This window comes from Miscanthus floridulus, chromosome 6, assembly GCF_019320115.1.
Source record: "Miscanthus floridulus cultivar M001 chromosome 6, ASM1932011v1, whole genome shotgun sequence".
NCBI lineage: Eukaryota > Viridiplantae > Streptophyta > Magnoliopsida > Poales > Poaceae > Miscanthus > Miscanthus floridulus.
In genome coordinates, this window is record NC_089585.1 from 144,127,171 (window position 1) to 144,144,030 (window position 16,860).

The 16,860-nt window shown below is 47.6% G+C and overlaps 1 protein-coding gene across 1 annotated transcript; it reads left to right on the forward strand.

Moving 5' to 3' along the window:
- The first annotated feature begins 14,343 nt into the window (after positions 1–14,343).
- Positions 14,344–15,324, forward strand: LOC136457229 (pathogenesis-related 5 protein Cup a 3-like). The gene has a single exon (XM_066457288.1). It carries the CDS (start codon positions 14,474–14,476, stop codon positions 15,155–15,157), a length of 684 nt encoding a protein of 227 aa, XP_066313385.1. The 5' UTR covers positions 14,344–14,473; the 3' UTR covers positions 15,158–15,324.
- The last annotated feature ends 1,536 nt before the right edge of the window (positions 15,325–16,860 follow it).

Here is a 16,860-nt window from a genome sequence, read left to right on the forward strand (position 1 = left end):
TCTCGGGTCTCGTTCTTCTCATGTCCCTGCAACATAAGCCCAGCCCATGCATCATTCCAGGCCCAGTCACCAGTCCACGCTGATTTTTTTAAAATTTTGAATCCTTTTTAAAAGAAAATTTTAATCCTAACCCTAGTTGTATCTTTTTTTTTAAAAGAATAAACCTTTTGGCCATGCAAACCACCTAGCGCGACAAATATGCCAGAAGTGCCAGTGCGTATTTGTCGCACCAGGGAGTTTGGTGCGGCCAAAAGAGTTAGTTAAAAAAAAACAATCTAGCTAGAATTAGAATTAAAATTTCTTTTAAAATGGATTAAAAATAAACAAAATTATCCACGATTGCGTTATCGTTTCTTCTCCTAACTTGCTCCCCCACTCCGTCCACCTCCTTTTCATCTCCCACGGCAGCATCAATGTTCTCGCCGCCTCATTCACCGTCTGCCATCGGTGCCTTCACTAAACGGACGGGAGGCGAGACTCCACCTGCCCACACAGGCACTCGCGCGTCCCTTTTAAGCCGGGAAGAACCCAAAAAACACAATCTAATTCATGGTCAGGGAGGAAGCCTCCCAGGACTACCATCAAAGTCCATTTTTTCTCGTCAAACTATAGTAAAATGGGATAAACCCTCTGAAATGTAAAAGTCATTTAAATCACCTCCTTTCCCGTTTAGAAATGATTTTAATACGGTCTCATCTTTTTTAAATTATTAAAAAAAGTCCGATAAATATTTGATAAGCTGTTTTCAACCAAAATCATAACTCTAAGCTTCTAAAATTCTGAAAGAATATAAATAAATTGGGACATGAGAAAATCAAATAAAATATTTCAAGAGTGTGTAGCTCTGAGCTCGCGAGAACTCTGATGGAGGATGGGCCATGGATTCATGGTGGCGCTCCCCCCCCCCCCCCCCCCCCCCAAATAGAGAGGAGGTGGCCGAGCTCCAAGCTTCTACCAAGCCACCACGGCATGATTTGTCGGAGTTGGTGGGGGAGGGAAGAAGGGAGAAGATGCTATTAACGGCGTGTCGGTGTAGATGTAAAATAAGAGAGGGAGGGAGAGTTAGCGATTGACATGTGGAGCCTACATTCAGCATGGAACAACTATTTTTTTAAAAAAAAAATTGCTAGCAGGATTATGCTAGGCAAATATATTGATAGAGAAGAGGAAACAGTCAAAGTACAAGTGAAAAGTCCAAAAAACAAACAAACCAATAGGCCCAAATGAGGGATTTAGGCCCTCAAGGCAAAAGAGGCAAACAGCCTAATCCATAGGCAAAAATTCTCGTAATCGCATGGCTCCCGCACTACACCATAGTCGAGCCTCTTCCTTGATCTTTGCAATCAACACTGTCGGTGATTTGTATTGATGCTCAAAAATCCTTGCATTTCGCTCTCTCTAAAGCTCCCATGTGACAAGAAGCGTCTCACTGCTTTACAGGGAGAAGCTGTTGACGTCCCAACCGTGTGCCACCACTGGACCACAGAGTCCATGTTGTTCCATCCTTCACGCCTAGGAAATTTTCCATTAGTCCAAGATCGTATTGCTTCCCATATTCGCTTTGAATATCTGCAATGGGCGAAAAGATGGATGGCTGATTCCTTTGTGGACATGCAGAGAGGACAATATTGTTGGTTGGGGCAACCGCGAGCTGCCAACCGATCAGTTGTCCAAACTCGGTTTTGTATTGCTAGCCATGCAAAAAACTTGCAAGTTGGAGGTGCCCAGGTTTTCCAAATTAACTTGTCAAAATATGTGTTTACTGCACCTATGAATTGTGCCAGGTATTCTGAGCGAGCTATGTATTCCCCAGATGCAGTGAGCTTCTATGTAATTTGATCCTGAATTTCCGGATTTAGTTCCACTTCATGTAGTCCTTGCCAAAGGCGAGTAAATTGGATGAAGTGATGTACAGTATCAAACCTCAAAAGACTAATGTCCCTCACCCAATTGTTTTCAGTTAAAGCTTGTTGCACAGTTCTGTTCTTTCTGCTATTGATTTGAAAAATCAAGGGGGCCACGTCCTTTGGACATTTTCCATTCCACCAGGCTGAGTGCCAAAAGGATGCTTTTGCTCCATTGCTTATTGTGATCTTTGTGGTAGCATTGAAGAGGCTGCAATCTGACTTGTATAGGGTACCTCCATCCCAGACCATGGTTTGTTGTCAAAAGTCCAAGCTAGCCACAGCCATCTGATTCTGAGTGCTCTAGAGAAACGTTGAAGGTCAAGAATTCCCAGCCCACCAAGCTTGGTGGGGCGAAGAGCTCGCTTCCATGCAACTTTGCATTTACCTCCTGTGATGTGTGTGCCTCCTGTCCATAGGAAACGCCGTCTATGAGAATCCAGCTCAGTGATGATGCCGTTCGATGGCTTGAGCAAAGTGAGGAAATAAATTGGCTGTGAAGAAAGAACAGACTTGAGAGTATTTCGACCAGCCTGGGTGAGTAACTTCCCTTGCCAATGCATAAGGCTGGAGGCTGCCTTATCAATCAGTGGCTAGCAGTCAATTTTCCTCAGGTGAACTAAGGTGAGAGGCAAGCCGAGGTATTTGAAGGAGAAGGTTGCTCGGGTTGCTGAGAATTGAAGGAGAAGGTTGCTCGGGTTGCTGAGAAGTCTGCTAATACCTATTGTAGGTTAATGCCCACGCATCTGATAGTTGCAACCGCGCTCTTTTCCATATTTGTGACTAATCCAGTGACCAAGCCAAATCGATGAAGAATTTCTCCGAGAGTCGAGACATCCTCCCATGTCGGAGTGAGGAACACTGCGGCGTCATCCGCATATAGAGATACTCTCAGTCGTGCTTTGTCGCTTTCGAAGTGGTGCAAGCCATCCATTTTGGGTCGCCAGGTCCAGTAACTTGACTAGGGGGGTCAATCGCAATGACGAACAAGAGAGGAGAGAGAGGGTCACCCTGCCTTAGTCCTTTGCCATGTTAGATAGTTGACCCAGGAACGCCATTAATCAACACCTGGTGAAAGCTCTACTTTGGTTTTGGTGAATTGATGAAACACTAAGTGCTAACCTAGTTTATCAAAGTAATCATGAGATAGGTAGCACATTCCAAGTGGTGAAGCAAATAAAGATCATAACATGATGATGGTGATGCTATGGTGATGATCAAGTGTTTGGACTTGAAAAGAAGAAAGAGAAAAACAAAAGGCTCAAGGCAAAGGTATAAGTGGTAGGAGCTATTTCGTTTCGGTGATCAAGACACTTAGCGAGTGTGATCACATTTAGGTTCGATAGCCGTACTATTAAGAGGGGTGAAACTCGTATCAAAATACGGTTATCAAAGTGCCACTAGATGCTCTAACGCATTGCATATGTATTTAGGATCTAGTGGAGTGCTAACACCCTTAAAAATGTTTGTGAAAATATGCTAACACACATGCACAAAGGTGATACACATTGTGTTTAGCACTTGGGAGCAAGGGTTCAAAACTTCACCGGTGGAGTGACCGGACGCTAGGCGACTGTGCGTCCGGTCCTACACTGTAGCGCATCTGGTCACAACTTATGTGCACTGATGACCGTTGAGATCGGACGATAAGCATTTGAAGCAGGGGCCACATGGCATGCATCGCGCGACCGGACGCTGGGGTCCTGCATCCGGTCAAACCGACCGGTGCGTTCGGTCGCCCCGATTTGTCAGTGAACAGAGGAGCCAACGGCTCTATTCGTGGGGGCTCTCTATTTAAGTCCCATGGCCGACTCAAGCTCACTCTCTTGGCCATTTGCATTGACATAGCAACCTTGTGAGCTTAGCCAAAGCCCTCCCACTCATCTCCATCATTAATCCATCATCTTTGTGAGATTGGGAGTGAATCCAAGTGCATTGCTTGAGTGTTTGCATCTAGAGGCACTTGGTATTTGTGTTTCACTGTGGCATTCTTTTGTTACTCTTGGTGGTTGCCGTCACCTAGATGGCTTGGAGCAGCGAGAATCGTCGAGCGGAGGTTGGTGATTGTCTCCGGCTCCGATTGTGGTGATTGTGAGGGGTTCTTGACCTTTCTCCGGTGGAGAGCCAAAATGTACTCTAGTAAATTGCTCGTGGCTTGTGTGATCCTCATCTTGTGTTGGTTGTGTGGCACCCTATTGAGGGTTTGGCGTGTGATGCCAATTAGCGCGTGAACCTCCAAGTGAGTGAATCGCCACAACGAGGACTAGTTTGCCGGCAAGCAAGTGAACCTCGGTAAAAAATCATTGTGTCATCATTTGATTTCGAGGTGATTGGTCTTTATTGGTATTCATTCTTGTGATTGATTGGTTCATTTCTCGACTCAGCGGTATAACCAACTTGCTCTCTCTCTCTCTCTCTCTACATTACCACAAACTAGTTGTCAAGCTCTGTAGTGTAGCTAGTTATGAGAGCTTGTTAGTTTGGTTAGTGTGGCACTTTAGTTAGCCTTTGAGAGTACACTAACTTAGTGTAGTGACATAACCTTTGTGTGGATAGAGACTATATAAACTAGAATTATGATAGGTGGCTTGTATTTTTAGTAGGCTAGCGCAACACTCGCTTTGCCTCATATTTGTCTAACCGGTTTGCTAAGTGTTGTTGTAGAAATTTTTATAGGCTATTCACCCCCTCTAGCCATTAGGACCTTTCACCTGGGATGTGGACGTGGCCCATAATGAGGTTAACCAATTTCTCAAGTGTGACGGGAAACCATGACGTTTGAAAGCTCTAGTTTGGTTTTGGTGAATTGATGAAACCCTTAGTGCTAACCTAGTTTATCAAAGTAATCATGAGATAGGTAGCACTATTCTAAGTGGTGGAGCAATGGTGAAGATCATGATGATGGTGTGGTGGCCATGATGATCAAGTGCTTGGATTTGGAAAAGAAGAAAGAGAAAAATAAAATGGGCTCAAGGCAAAGGTGAAATTCATAGGGCCATTTTGTTTTGGTGATCAAGACACTTAGCGGGTGTGTTCACATTTAGGATCGATAGTCGTACTATTAAGAGATATGAAACTCGTATCGAAATGCGGTTATCAAAGTGCCACCAGATGTTCTAACTCATTGCATATGCATTTAGATATAGTTGAGTGCTAACACCCTTGAAAATGTTTGTGGAAATATGCTAACAGTCTAACACACGTGCACAAGGTGAAACACTCGGTGGTTGGCATATTTGAGCAAGGGTGGAGAAGTTGGTGAAGTAAAGGAGTTGGTTTTCACTGAAAAACATTTGAGCAAGGGTTGAGTCCGGTCAATTTTAGAACAAGGTGGCGCTTTCGGGCTCTGATGGGAGAACTGATCGGATGTTGGTCAACTTGTGACCTGACGCGACGGTCCTACGTCCGGTCAGGCTGACGTATAGTGATGTGGCGACGTGCAGTGAGGAGAACGAGGACCTGACGTTGGGTGCGTCCGGTCGTGGTGCACCTGACGTGTTCGATCGCGTTTGGGTGGCTCTAGATCGTCTCTAGAACTGACCTGACGCTGGGGAGTTGGTGTGATCGGCGCGTCCGGTCATAGTGTGGCGGCACATGGGCTTGTGCTGGCCTAACATGACGCGGGTGCGTCAGGTCATACGCTGGTGAGTCCGGTCATCACTTAAGCGATCGCGCTGAGTCATTTGACCATTGGAATCGTACACGTGAGGTTGAACGGGAGTGACACGTGGCGCGTATCCGAGGACCGGACATAGGGTGTGGTGCGTCAGATTGTTTTGATCGGCGCGTCCGATCAGCGCGTGACAGGCAACAGTGAGGAGCCCAACGGCTCTATTCATGTGGGCTCTCTATTTAAGCCCCTTGGCCGGCTCAAGCTCACTTTTTTGGCCATTTGCATTGATATTGCAACCTTGTGAGCTTAGCCAAAGCCCTCCCACTCATCTTCATCATTGATTCATCATCTTTGTGAGATTGAGAGTGAATCCAAGTGCATTGCTTGAGTGGTTGCATCTAGAGGCACTTGATGTTCGTGTTTCGCTGTAGGATTCGCTTGTTACTCTTGGTGGTTGTCGCCACCTAGACGGCTTGGAACAGCGAGGATCATCGAGCGGAGGTTGGTGATTGTCTCCGGCTCCGATCGTGGTGATTGTGAGGGGTTCTTGACTCTTTTCCGGCGAAGAGCCAAAAAGTACTCTAGTGGATTGTTCGTGGCTTGTATGATCCTCATCTTGTGTTGGTTGTGCGGCACCCGATTGCGGGTTTGGCGTGTGATGCCAATTAGCGCGTGAACCTTCAAGTGAGTGAATCGCCACAACGAGGACTAGCTTGCCGGCAAGCAAGTGAACCTCGGTAAAAAAATCTTGTGTCATCTTGTCCCAAGGATTTTTTGGTATTCATTGTGACTAATTGTGACCATCTTGTGATTGGCTCAATTCCTCGACACGGCGGTATAATCATCACCATCCTCTCTTGTGCACTTATATTTCTAGTGTTGCTTCGCTCTTTAGTGTAATTAGTTTTGAGAGCAAGCTTGTGTCGGGTCTAGTGGATAGTGTGTCTCTTTAGTTAGTCTTTAAGAGCACACTAACTTAGTGTAGTGACATAGCCATTGTGTGAATAGAGACGATAGCCACTAGAATTGTGGTAGGTGGCTTGTATTTTTAGTAGGCTAGCGCAACACTCGCTTCGCCGTTTATTTGTCTAACTACTTTACTTAGTGTTGTTGTATGAATTTTTATAGGCTATTCACCCCCCTCTAGCCATTAGGACATTTCAACGTTGAAGAAGATCAAGGAGGTAATCCCATCGCACAGAGTTGAAAGCTTTGGTAATATCAAGCTTGAACAGTAAAGATGTCGTGTGTGCACGATGGAACAATCTTGCTAGGTTCCTCACATAGAGGAAATTGTCATGTATTGCATGTTTCTTGATGAAGGCACTCCTTGTAGGATACAAGCTGATTCATATGGGGTTGTAATCGCAGAGCGAGCACCTTTGGTGATGATTTTGGCAACGCATGAATTAGGTTGATGGGTCTAAAGTCGGAGATCCGTTCAGCCCCTTCTTTCTTTGGCAGAAGCACGATGTTTGCTGTATTCAGGAGGCCAAAATGGTTAGTGCGTTGATTATAGAAACTTTGAATCGCACTCATAAATTCATTTCTGATAGTGCCCCAACAAGCAACAAAAAAGGCCATGGTGAACCCATCTCGTCCTGGTGCTTTGTCACGAGGCATCTGCTTAATGGCTTGGACAACCTCCTGTTCCGTAAATGGTATGTCAAGAGATTGAAGGTCCACTTGGCTGATCCCCAAGATATCCCAGGAAAAATCCATGGTGCGGGGGGTGGCTGTCCAAGTACAGAAGAGAAGTGTTGCAGCGCCACTTCTTCCTTTTCCTCATGAGAAATTGCCCAGCCTTGATCTCTCTGTAGACGTGGGATGAACTTTTTTCTGCGCCTTGAATTGACTTTCAGGTGAAAATATTTGGTATTTGCATCGCCCACTTTTAGGTTGGTGACCCTTGAACTTTGCCTTTTCCTGGCCCGTTCCAGAACAGCTAAGCCGACCACCCTCTTCTTGAGTTTTTGGCGCAGAATGGTTTCGTCATTGGACATGGTCCTAGTCTCTTGTGCAATATCCAGCCGCTTTATGACTTCCAGCGCCATGTGCAATTGCATTTTTGTTTCTGAAAATAAAGTTTTGCTCCATTCTTTGAGTCTTTGTGCTGTGCTGGCTAGCCTGAAATTCAACATATGAAAAGGTTCTGTGTGTGGATTAAATTCCGTCCATGCCGATTGAACAACGTGCTGGAACCCCGGCATGTGGATCCAAAAATTCTCAAACTTGAAGCGTTTCGGGACAGGAGGCCCACTTTGATTTGAGAGGAGGAGCGGACAATGATCTGAGTGCGCCGTTGATAGCGCCTGAAGAAAGTGCGAGCCGAAGGAGAGGTCCTAGGCCTCGTTACAGAAGACACGGTCTAACCGAGATAAAGTCGGGTTTGTTCTTTCATTGGACCAAGTGAATTTTCTGTTCAGCAGATGTATTTCTCGCAGCTCACATTCATTTAGCGCTTGCCGGAACTGGTTCATGAGGCTTAGATTTAGATTTCGGTTGTTCTTGTCCCATGCTCTGTAAATAAGATTAAAATCTCCTAAGACCAGCCACCTGCGTTGTGCTTCTGGTTTTAGCTCTTTGAGTTCATTCAAAAAGGCCGGTTTGAACAGGTCCTTCGAGGGGCCATAGACGGTTGTGATTATGAATTCTGTGCCGCATTCCTTCAGCCTCACCGTGGCTGAAATTGTGTGCCTTGTAGTTGAGACGTCTGACAAATCAACATGCAGATCATGCCAAAGAAGCAGAATTCCTCCTCTCGTACCCAACGGACCTGTTGCCGGTGAGAAGGCAAACTTCTGAAGCCGATAATTCCCTAGGTAAGCTGCTGTAGCTTGATCGACATCTCTCAGCTTGGTCTCCTGTAAACATGCTAGATGAATGTTTGTCGCAGCAAGAATCTCATGCACGGTCGCTTTTCTGGCTTGCGAGTTCAGCCCTCTAACATTCCAACACGCTATGTTGCTGTTGGCAGCCATTGGGAAAGGGTCTGCTTCTCAAAATAAAAGTACAGTTGCATCCACGAGCGCCAAAGCATAATGCAGTCAAGTACGGGTGAAAATGCGAAGCACGAAGACCTCGCCCATGGGTTGTAGATTTTGCACTTGAAGTAGTCTGCAAACAGGTACAAAAGTAGACACGGCGGCGGAACTGAAGTAGTCTAGGACGGACATGAGGATCTTCACTAACACAGACGACACTGAAATTGATAATGGAGGAGCACGACGACTCCAGACTAGGACACAGTAGGCAGTAGACCCTCTGAAACAACACGACACAACATTTGAAGCATTAAGGAAGCCGCCGGACACCAGGATCCAAGGGAGGTGATGGAGTCCATCAGGTTGTACTGGCCGTACCGGCCTCCACTTCCCCTTCAATGAGATCAGCAACTTCTGGACCCGCCATGTTGATTAAGGCCTGATCACGCGCCTCAAAAGTTGTCTTGTCCATGTTGATTGAGGGAGAGGGCCTTTGAATAAGGATAGGTACTCCTGCAAAGCATGCTCAAGGGGAGACGCCTCTCCAAAACCAAGCTTTCTGCATAGGAGGCGCTGCGCGCGGGCTTCGCCAGAAAAGGAACAACGATGTGGTACTATTGAAACCGTTTAGGATGAAACAACAGTATCAAGATTTGGAGAGGCACAAACATACAATTTTTCACATGGATAAGGTAAATGAGACTTTGATAATAGCTGAGGAAGTCAAAGGGAATTTTTCCAAAGGAAAAAATAGGCAGATCGTGTCCCTTTGCCCATGTTTTTTTTTTGGAGAAACCGGCCTGTTTAGAAGCTTCGTTGCACACCTGAGCCGCAACCTAGCCATGCAAAATAGGCCTTGGCCCATACGGTAGCCTGTAGATGGGCCTCTAACAGTTCTTGCACGTTGGAGCTAGGCTTTTCTTACTGTACCTGTACTGGACTTGTCCTTGTTTGGGCATTGTAGCTGGAGCAATATAACTTCCCCTCAAAAAAAAAAAAAAAAACTGGAGCAATATAACTTTTCACAATTTTTTGGTCTTTTATGGGCACTATATGTCTTGTGCCTATTATCATTTGTATTGTGTTTGTTAACATTTTATCCCAACTACTTGCCAAAACCAAGATATGAGAGTGGGCACAAACTAACAATCAGTTTATTATTAGTTATCCATGAAGCACTTTGCTCTCAAATCCAACTATGACAACTTTTTTAGTAATACTTAATACTTAATGTTTTCATTTTCTTGATTGTGTTCTTGAAATGGGAATAATATATGAACGTTCTTACAAAGCTTAGCGATGGTATAGTTCTTAAAGTGCTTCATTAGTCGATGAACCAGCTTCTATGAAGAGTCTTCAATTCCTCGATGAAGAATTGGTATATAAATGAATTCAAAACCTAATAACTACAGTAGTGCAACAAAAAAATATTTCTTAAAAAACTACTACAAAATGTGCAACAAAGAAAATTATCCTTGGAGAACGGGAACGGTGGAACGCCGGGGTGAAGGAATCGGCGCCTTCCTTTGTCCTATAAATTTCCAAACGGGCCGCGCGAAACGGGCTGGCACGGGCCCGGTGCGAAAAAGCACGGCCCTAGCCCGGTACGGCCTGGCCTCACCCGTGCCCGTGCCTGGGCTGAAAGGTCGGCCCGTAGTGCCGGCCCAGGCACGGCCCGTTCCAACGGGCGGCACGGGGCAGGCACGGCTCGCAGCCGTCGGATCGCGGAGGCGGGGCGTGAGCCGTTGGATCGCCGGGCGGCCAGGGGGTCCGGTATATAAGCCGCCCGATGCGGCCGCTCTCCCCACTCCCCTCACTCGTAACCCTAGCCTCTCGCCCTCTCCTCTCCGGCTCTCTCCGCTCACTCTGTTGCTCGCCCGCTCCTCGTCGCACTCGTAACCCTAGCTCCTCGCCTGCTCGCCGCTCTTCGCCGCACTCGTAACCTGGGCTCCTCGACGCCGTCACCATGGAGTCTTCCGGCGGGTAAGGGGTCAGTTCCGGTGGCCGGTGGTTCCCTCTTCTCCCTCTCCGCCCTCAATCTCCCTCTTCTCCCTCAGATCCGGTGGTTTCCGCCCTCAATCTCCATCTGTTCCCTTATTCTTCATCCCTGAACGTCGATTGAGCCTCGTTCTCGGCATCCTCGCCGCATCTCCATCATCTGTCCGTCGTCCACATCGCTGACAAGGAGCTGGAAGAGGCCTTTGCTGGTCTTTATCTTGATGTCGACTAGTTCACTTTCCATTTATGTAATGGTTCTGTAATAACTGAGACTTGGACTTGTGGTAATGGATGTAATGAACAATTAATCTAGGTGCTGGTTGTACTCTTTTCCTGTTTAGGGTTTCTCACAAGGGTGAGTTTTACCTAAACAGGTTTTTAATGAGGCAGTCATTGCACAACTCCTACTTAAATTAGTTTTAGTTTCAAAAGTTTGTGTTTTTTGCTGTGCTGTGTTATGATCTGTTTTTGATCTTTTGTGAACTTAGTCATTTTAGATCTCTTTGAATTATTGTGCTGAGTTCATTGAGGGATTTTGCCAGTTTAGTGCCTGGGCCGGTACGGGCACGCTGAGCCTGGAGTCGGCATGACACGACACGGCACGCTCCAGAAATGATAGTGCCGTGCCTAGGCCTGGAGTCGGACACGGTGGCACGACACGGCACGGCACGGTTCATCAGCCGTGCCTAGCGTGCCGTGCCGGGGCGGGCTACTGCCGTGCAGTGCCATGCCGGCACGTTTGGAAAACTATACTTCGTCCTGCCGGTTAGACGACGTCTTTGTGGAAGATAGAGATAGAGATAGCTTTAATTCTCTTGACCGTTGAATTGTCGATGCGTGTTGCATGACGTCCCGGGTAGGAATTCTCCGGCTGGGTGAAGAAAATAGAGTCGGCGTGGGTACGTGGCTAGCTGCCGCGGACATGCATGCCGACTCTACAGAGGCGAAGCTACGGCAACATGCGGCTAGCGCGTGGGTACTTGCCACTTGGTATTGGTACGAACGGTGCAGATTTTTTTAATATATAATATGGGAAGCTATAGCAAATTATATGGAGGTGTATTTGTCTCGTGGCTGTATGGACATGTCTCATAAATGTGCATATATGGCGGAATTCTAATCAAACTCACTGTTTTTTGCAAATTTGGGGTGCCCCCTGTACACAAGGCAGCTTCGCCCATGAGGAGGCATCAGTAGAATAGTATTGTTATATATAGACATGATTAAAATCGACACTTAAAAAATACAAAACTCAGTATGAAATATATAAAAAGCCGTTAGTGAGACGCAAAGAACTATATGTCTCTTGAATCTTGACTTTGAAACTCGGCACTCTTTAATCAACCAACCTCTCTGATCGATCATCAATAATAATGCGTTGTGACTTCAGTAGCCTAGAATCAAAGCCAGTACTATCTAGTACAAACAAGTTTTTGGTGCATCACTATTAAACACGATATCATTCCTTATTACGTATGAACTAAATTGCCTAATAAACCGCTGCAACTCCTGTAAATAAATACCAGCAATTACATTTCTGACCCACAGGTTAAACCACGAATTAAGCAAATGACCTGAATCTTGTGGTGGTGGAACATGTATAGTATAGTATGCCAATATAAAACTATCGTAGTCAATAATATTCAAGGAACAAATGTCGGATGATTTGGTTTTATAAGGTTACTAAAAGCAACAAATTTTACTAAATTCTAATTCCTTTTTTAACTAAATTAATTATCTCTTGCATGGACATGGACAAACTTGGACCATATTTGGGTCGCCTACGTCTCCATTCTCCAAAGTCTCCATTCTCCAAACTAACTATCTTGGCTTAGGCCATCTTGTCTTGATGTCAGCGCACGCCCGAACGTGGTTGTTGTCATGGTCTTCTGTCCATGTCGCGGCATGGGGCGGCGTGGTGCTATAGTGCTGGCCATATTGGCACTGTTGGCACGGTGATGGTTCGCCAGCCATCCTGTGCGACGCGGTCTTGCTGTGGCCTTCGTCATCGTCTCCTGGTCCTCCGGGGGCGTCGTACGGGAGTAGGTAGCCGCTCCGGGGGCGTTGGCTGCCTTGCTGGTCGTGGTGCCGGTGGCCACGATCCCGAGCTCCGGGGTCGTGGCCTTTGTTGGCTTAGCTGGCCTTGAGAGTCAAGGCCGTAGTCGCGAGCCCCATCCCGCGGTGGGTGGGGCCGTACGCCCGTCTCGTCGGATCGTATTTGGACGGTGGTCCATTGTACCTGTCGTCACCGCCTGTCAGTGCTGTCTTGTTTGTGTGGTGTGACGTAGGGATGGCGTTTGTCCAGACCGAGGGGATAACTATCCCCTCAATCCTGGCAGCGTGAGTGGGGCGTGCCTGCCCTGGTCAGAGCAGGCATACTTGATGGAGCCCGACCCTTCTCTATCCCTCCCAGGGCTCGGGACGGAGGAGAGGTCGTACGGACTTGTAAACGTATGGTGAAGGGAGAGAGAAGAGGTCGTGGTTGACCCCCTGTCTCAGCACTTGGCACAGGCCTTCGTAGCTTAATTGGGTTTTGGTTGCCTGGGCTTGTACTGGCTTGTTTGTCGTGGGCCGCCCGAGTGGCTAACTAATCGGTGCCTTGAGATACCCGGAGTATCATAACCCCGACAAATATATATAGTAACAAGCAGTGCTCGCTCCACCCAGCTGCTACCGTTCCATTGCTGCCCAAATCCCAATCATGAGTTTCCACGGCCCTGCTAGCGAGTGCCGAAGAAGGAGAGCTAGCTAAACATTGTGCTCGCCATGGAGGAGACAGCGCCTCCTCCACCGGCGTTGCCTCCTCCACTGGCTCGCCTTGCCAGTGAAGACGACGGCGGCATAAGCAATAAAAAACCATCCATAAGCAATAAAAACACATTACTCTATCTCCATCTCTGAAGGGCGGGCCTGGTGTAAGCGGTAGAGTCTTACCGCCTATGACCGGAAGGTCCCGGGTTCAAGTCGCGATCTCCTCACATTGCACAGGCGAGGGTAAGGCCTGCCACTGACACCCTTCCCTAGACCCTGCACAGAGCGGGAGCTCTCTGCACTGGGTACGCCCTTTTTTTTACTCTCTCTCCATCTCTCTTTCTTGATGTTGTAATTATTATTGCATTGTGTAGTAGTACTAGTTATTGTATTGGCCAGATCACCGGTTCTTATTTATCTTTCGTTTTTATAATCATGCATGTTATATTACGTACGTGGTGGTGGAACATGTATAGTATGCCAATAGAAAACTATCCTAGTTTTTTTTTATCATAAAACTATCCTAGTTAGTGATATGCAAAGAACAAGTGTCGGATGATTTGGTTTTATAACAAGGTTACCAACAAGCAACAAATTTTACAAACATTCTAATTCCTTTTAACCAAATCATCTCTGGTACGAACGGTGCCCGGGCATGAACAAACTTGGACCATATATGGGTCGCCTACGGCTCCATATTCCAAAGTCTTCATCGACGAAGCCCGACCATGCGTACTGCCGCCCTGACACGTTGATTTGGCCGTGCCTGCGTGCCGGCCGGTGCAGGACCAAGGTACCAAGTCATACACGTAACAAGCCTAACCGGCGCTGCGGCACCCTTGATCTATTCTCACCGCACCGCACCGCTGGATCGGAAGAGCAGCATTTCTGTACCCTCGAGGCCTCGACTGTACGTAGAGTTACGACGTGTAATCTGGGGCCTAGACCTGTTGACCTGATCAATAGCTGTAGTATACTGTACACCTCATCCACAGCATGCCAAACACGAACGCATGATCTATCTTGTGGAATTTGTTCGGAATTTTCCACACGCAACCACACCGCATGCATCTATAAATACCCAGCAACACATGAACCTCCTCCTCCATGCTCACAAGTCACAGCACGCACGCACGCACACATCTGGGCTTCAGAACTTGCTTGTGAGCGACCGACTGACAGTACGTGCACTACCGTGCACGGCTAGCAAAAAATCAACCACCATGGCGTCGTCTCTGGCCAAGTCATCGTCCTCCGTTCTCCTCCTCGCCGTCGTCGCCCTCTTCGCCGCCTCCGCCGCAGACGCGGCCACCTTCAACGTCATCAACCGCTGCAAGGACACGCTGTGGCCAGCGGCGCTCCCCGGCGGCGGCGCGCGGCTGGACCCGGGCAAGACGTGGACCGTGCAGATCCCCGCGGGCACGGCGCACGCGCGGATGTGGGCGCGCACGGGGTGCACCTTCGACGGCAGCGGGCGCGGGACGTGCCAAACGGGGGACTGCGGCGGCGCGCTGGCGTGCACCGTGTCCGGAAGAACCCCCGCGACGCTGGCCGAGTACACGCTGAACAACAACGGGCCGGACTACATCGACATCTCCCTGGTGGACGGCTTCAACGTGCCCATGTCCTTCCAGTGCGGCGGCAAGGGGCCGAGCTGCAAGGCCGACGTCAACGCCCAGTGCCCCGCCGCGCTGAAGGTGCCCGGCGGCTGCGCCAGCGCGTGCGAGAAGCTCGGCGGCGACACCTACTGCTGCCGGGGCCCGTACACGGACAAGTGCCCGCCCACGGACTACTCCATGTTCTTCAAGAGACTGTGCCCGGACGCCTACAGCTACGCCAAGGACGACCAGACCAGCACCTTCACCTGCCCACGGGGCTCCAACTATGATATCGTGCTCTGCCCATGAGGAGTACAGCTAGTATGTAAACGCGTAATAAGCGTGGCGATATCGCACGTGGATGGAGTAGCTAGTAGTAAATAAAGTGCGTGTGTATTTTGCCCCAGGAATTTACTTATTACCGACCATCATGCAGCCGTATGTTTGTTTATGAATAAAGGAAAGATTGCAAAACAGCCCAAGGTACTGGCACAAATGTTGAAAAAGAGAGGAGAATAAGGATGCGGGCGTGTAGCAACCTCTCGTGGTGTGCTTCTTCAAAACTCCACCCCCCCTAAAAATGGTTAATTTTTGTGGTTTTGGAGCTCAAAACCTGAAAAAATAGAGTAGAAGCTGAGGAAGAAGATGGGACGGCTGGACGCTGTATTTATAGCCACAGGATTAACGGGGCAGGCATCTTAAGGGAGACCGCCTCCGTTAATTTGTGATTAACCGAGGCGGTTGCCGTTAATTGTTTAACGGAGGTGTACCGCACAAAGCGCCCACCTTGGTTAATCCATGATTAACCAAGACGGTTGCCTTATGTTGCCCACCTCCGTTAATCAATTAATGGAGGCGGTTTTCGTAAGGTAACCGCCTCGGTTAATCGTGGATTAACCGAGATGGGCGGCTATGCGGCCCACCTCTGTTAATCATTAACCAAGGCGGTCGTCTGGCTAGTGGCCCTGCCACCGATTAACAGAGGCGGCCGCGTAGCCGGCCCGCCTCCGTTAATAAAAGTGCATCGCATCGCAAAATCATTTATGTAGCAATATTTGTTGATTCTTCGTTAGTGTCTTTACCTGGGTGGTAGTTTAACCATAACCCCTCTAAGTTTGTTTACTGGAGCAGACACCTGGTTCCTAGGTACTCCATAGTTTGGAATGGTTCCCGTTGATATGACCATTCCTAGGTACTCTATGGGCGTGATTGGTTGCTCCGGCATTGGTGATGCGGGATGGGGGCCCTGTGCAGGCTCTTTCCAGCCATGATGGAAGCATGCAAGTGGGTGTGTTTGGTTGCATCCGAGTACAAGATACCGGATGACCTGCATCATGTTTGGTTCCCCGTTTGCAACGTTTTGGTGTATGAACTGGTGATTCCAGGTCTTGTTTGGTTGGCCGCATTGCCCCAGGTCTGAGTACCCATGTATGAGTTTGGTGTGGTTACCGCCAGCTATTGCAGAATGAAGAACAATAGAAGGAAACAGAGATAACTTTGCCTCAGTTCAACAAGCTTGGCATTGACAATGACCTTAGAGCTTCTACTTGTTGGGAGTATGCCCTAGAGATAATCATAGAGATGATTATATTGCCTTGTATCCATGATATATTATGAGTTCATTGAATTTCCATTAAAGACAACCTGTATCGATTAGCAATTATGTGAATTGTTTGTGAAACTCTTTTACTTGTATGGTTATTCTAATGTTGTCCCTGGTCAGAGTTTGTGTGAGGACACACATGAATAATGGATCAACACATTATTAGTTGATGACTATGTTTCACAAGTCATAGACATGGAGATGTCAAACTAATAATGTGGGCACATGTATGACATGGGGCTGGACTAACCCAACGTGAGATGTTGTTATTATCTCTATTCACATCATGTACGTTATGTCCTTGGACCTGAGATTGTTGTATGTATTCAAGATGTGAAACAACCTACTCAGGGACTATCAAACGCTACTCCGTAACAGGGTAGTTATAAAGGTAGTTTTTTGGGTTTGT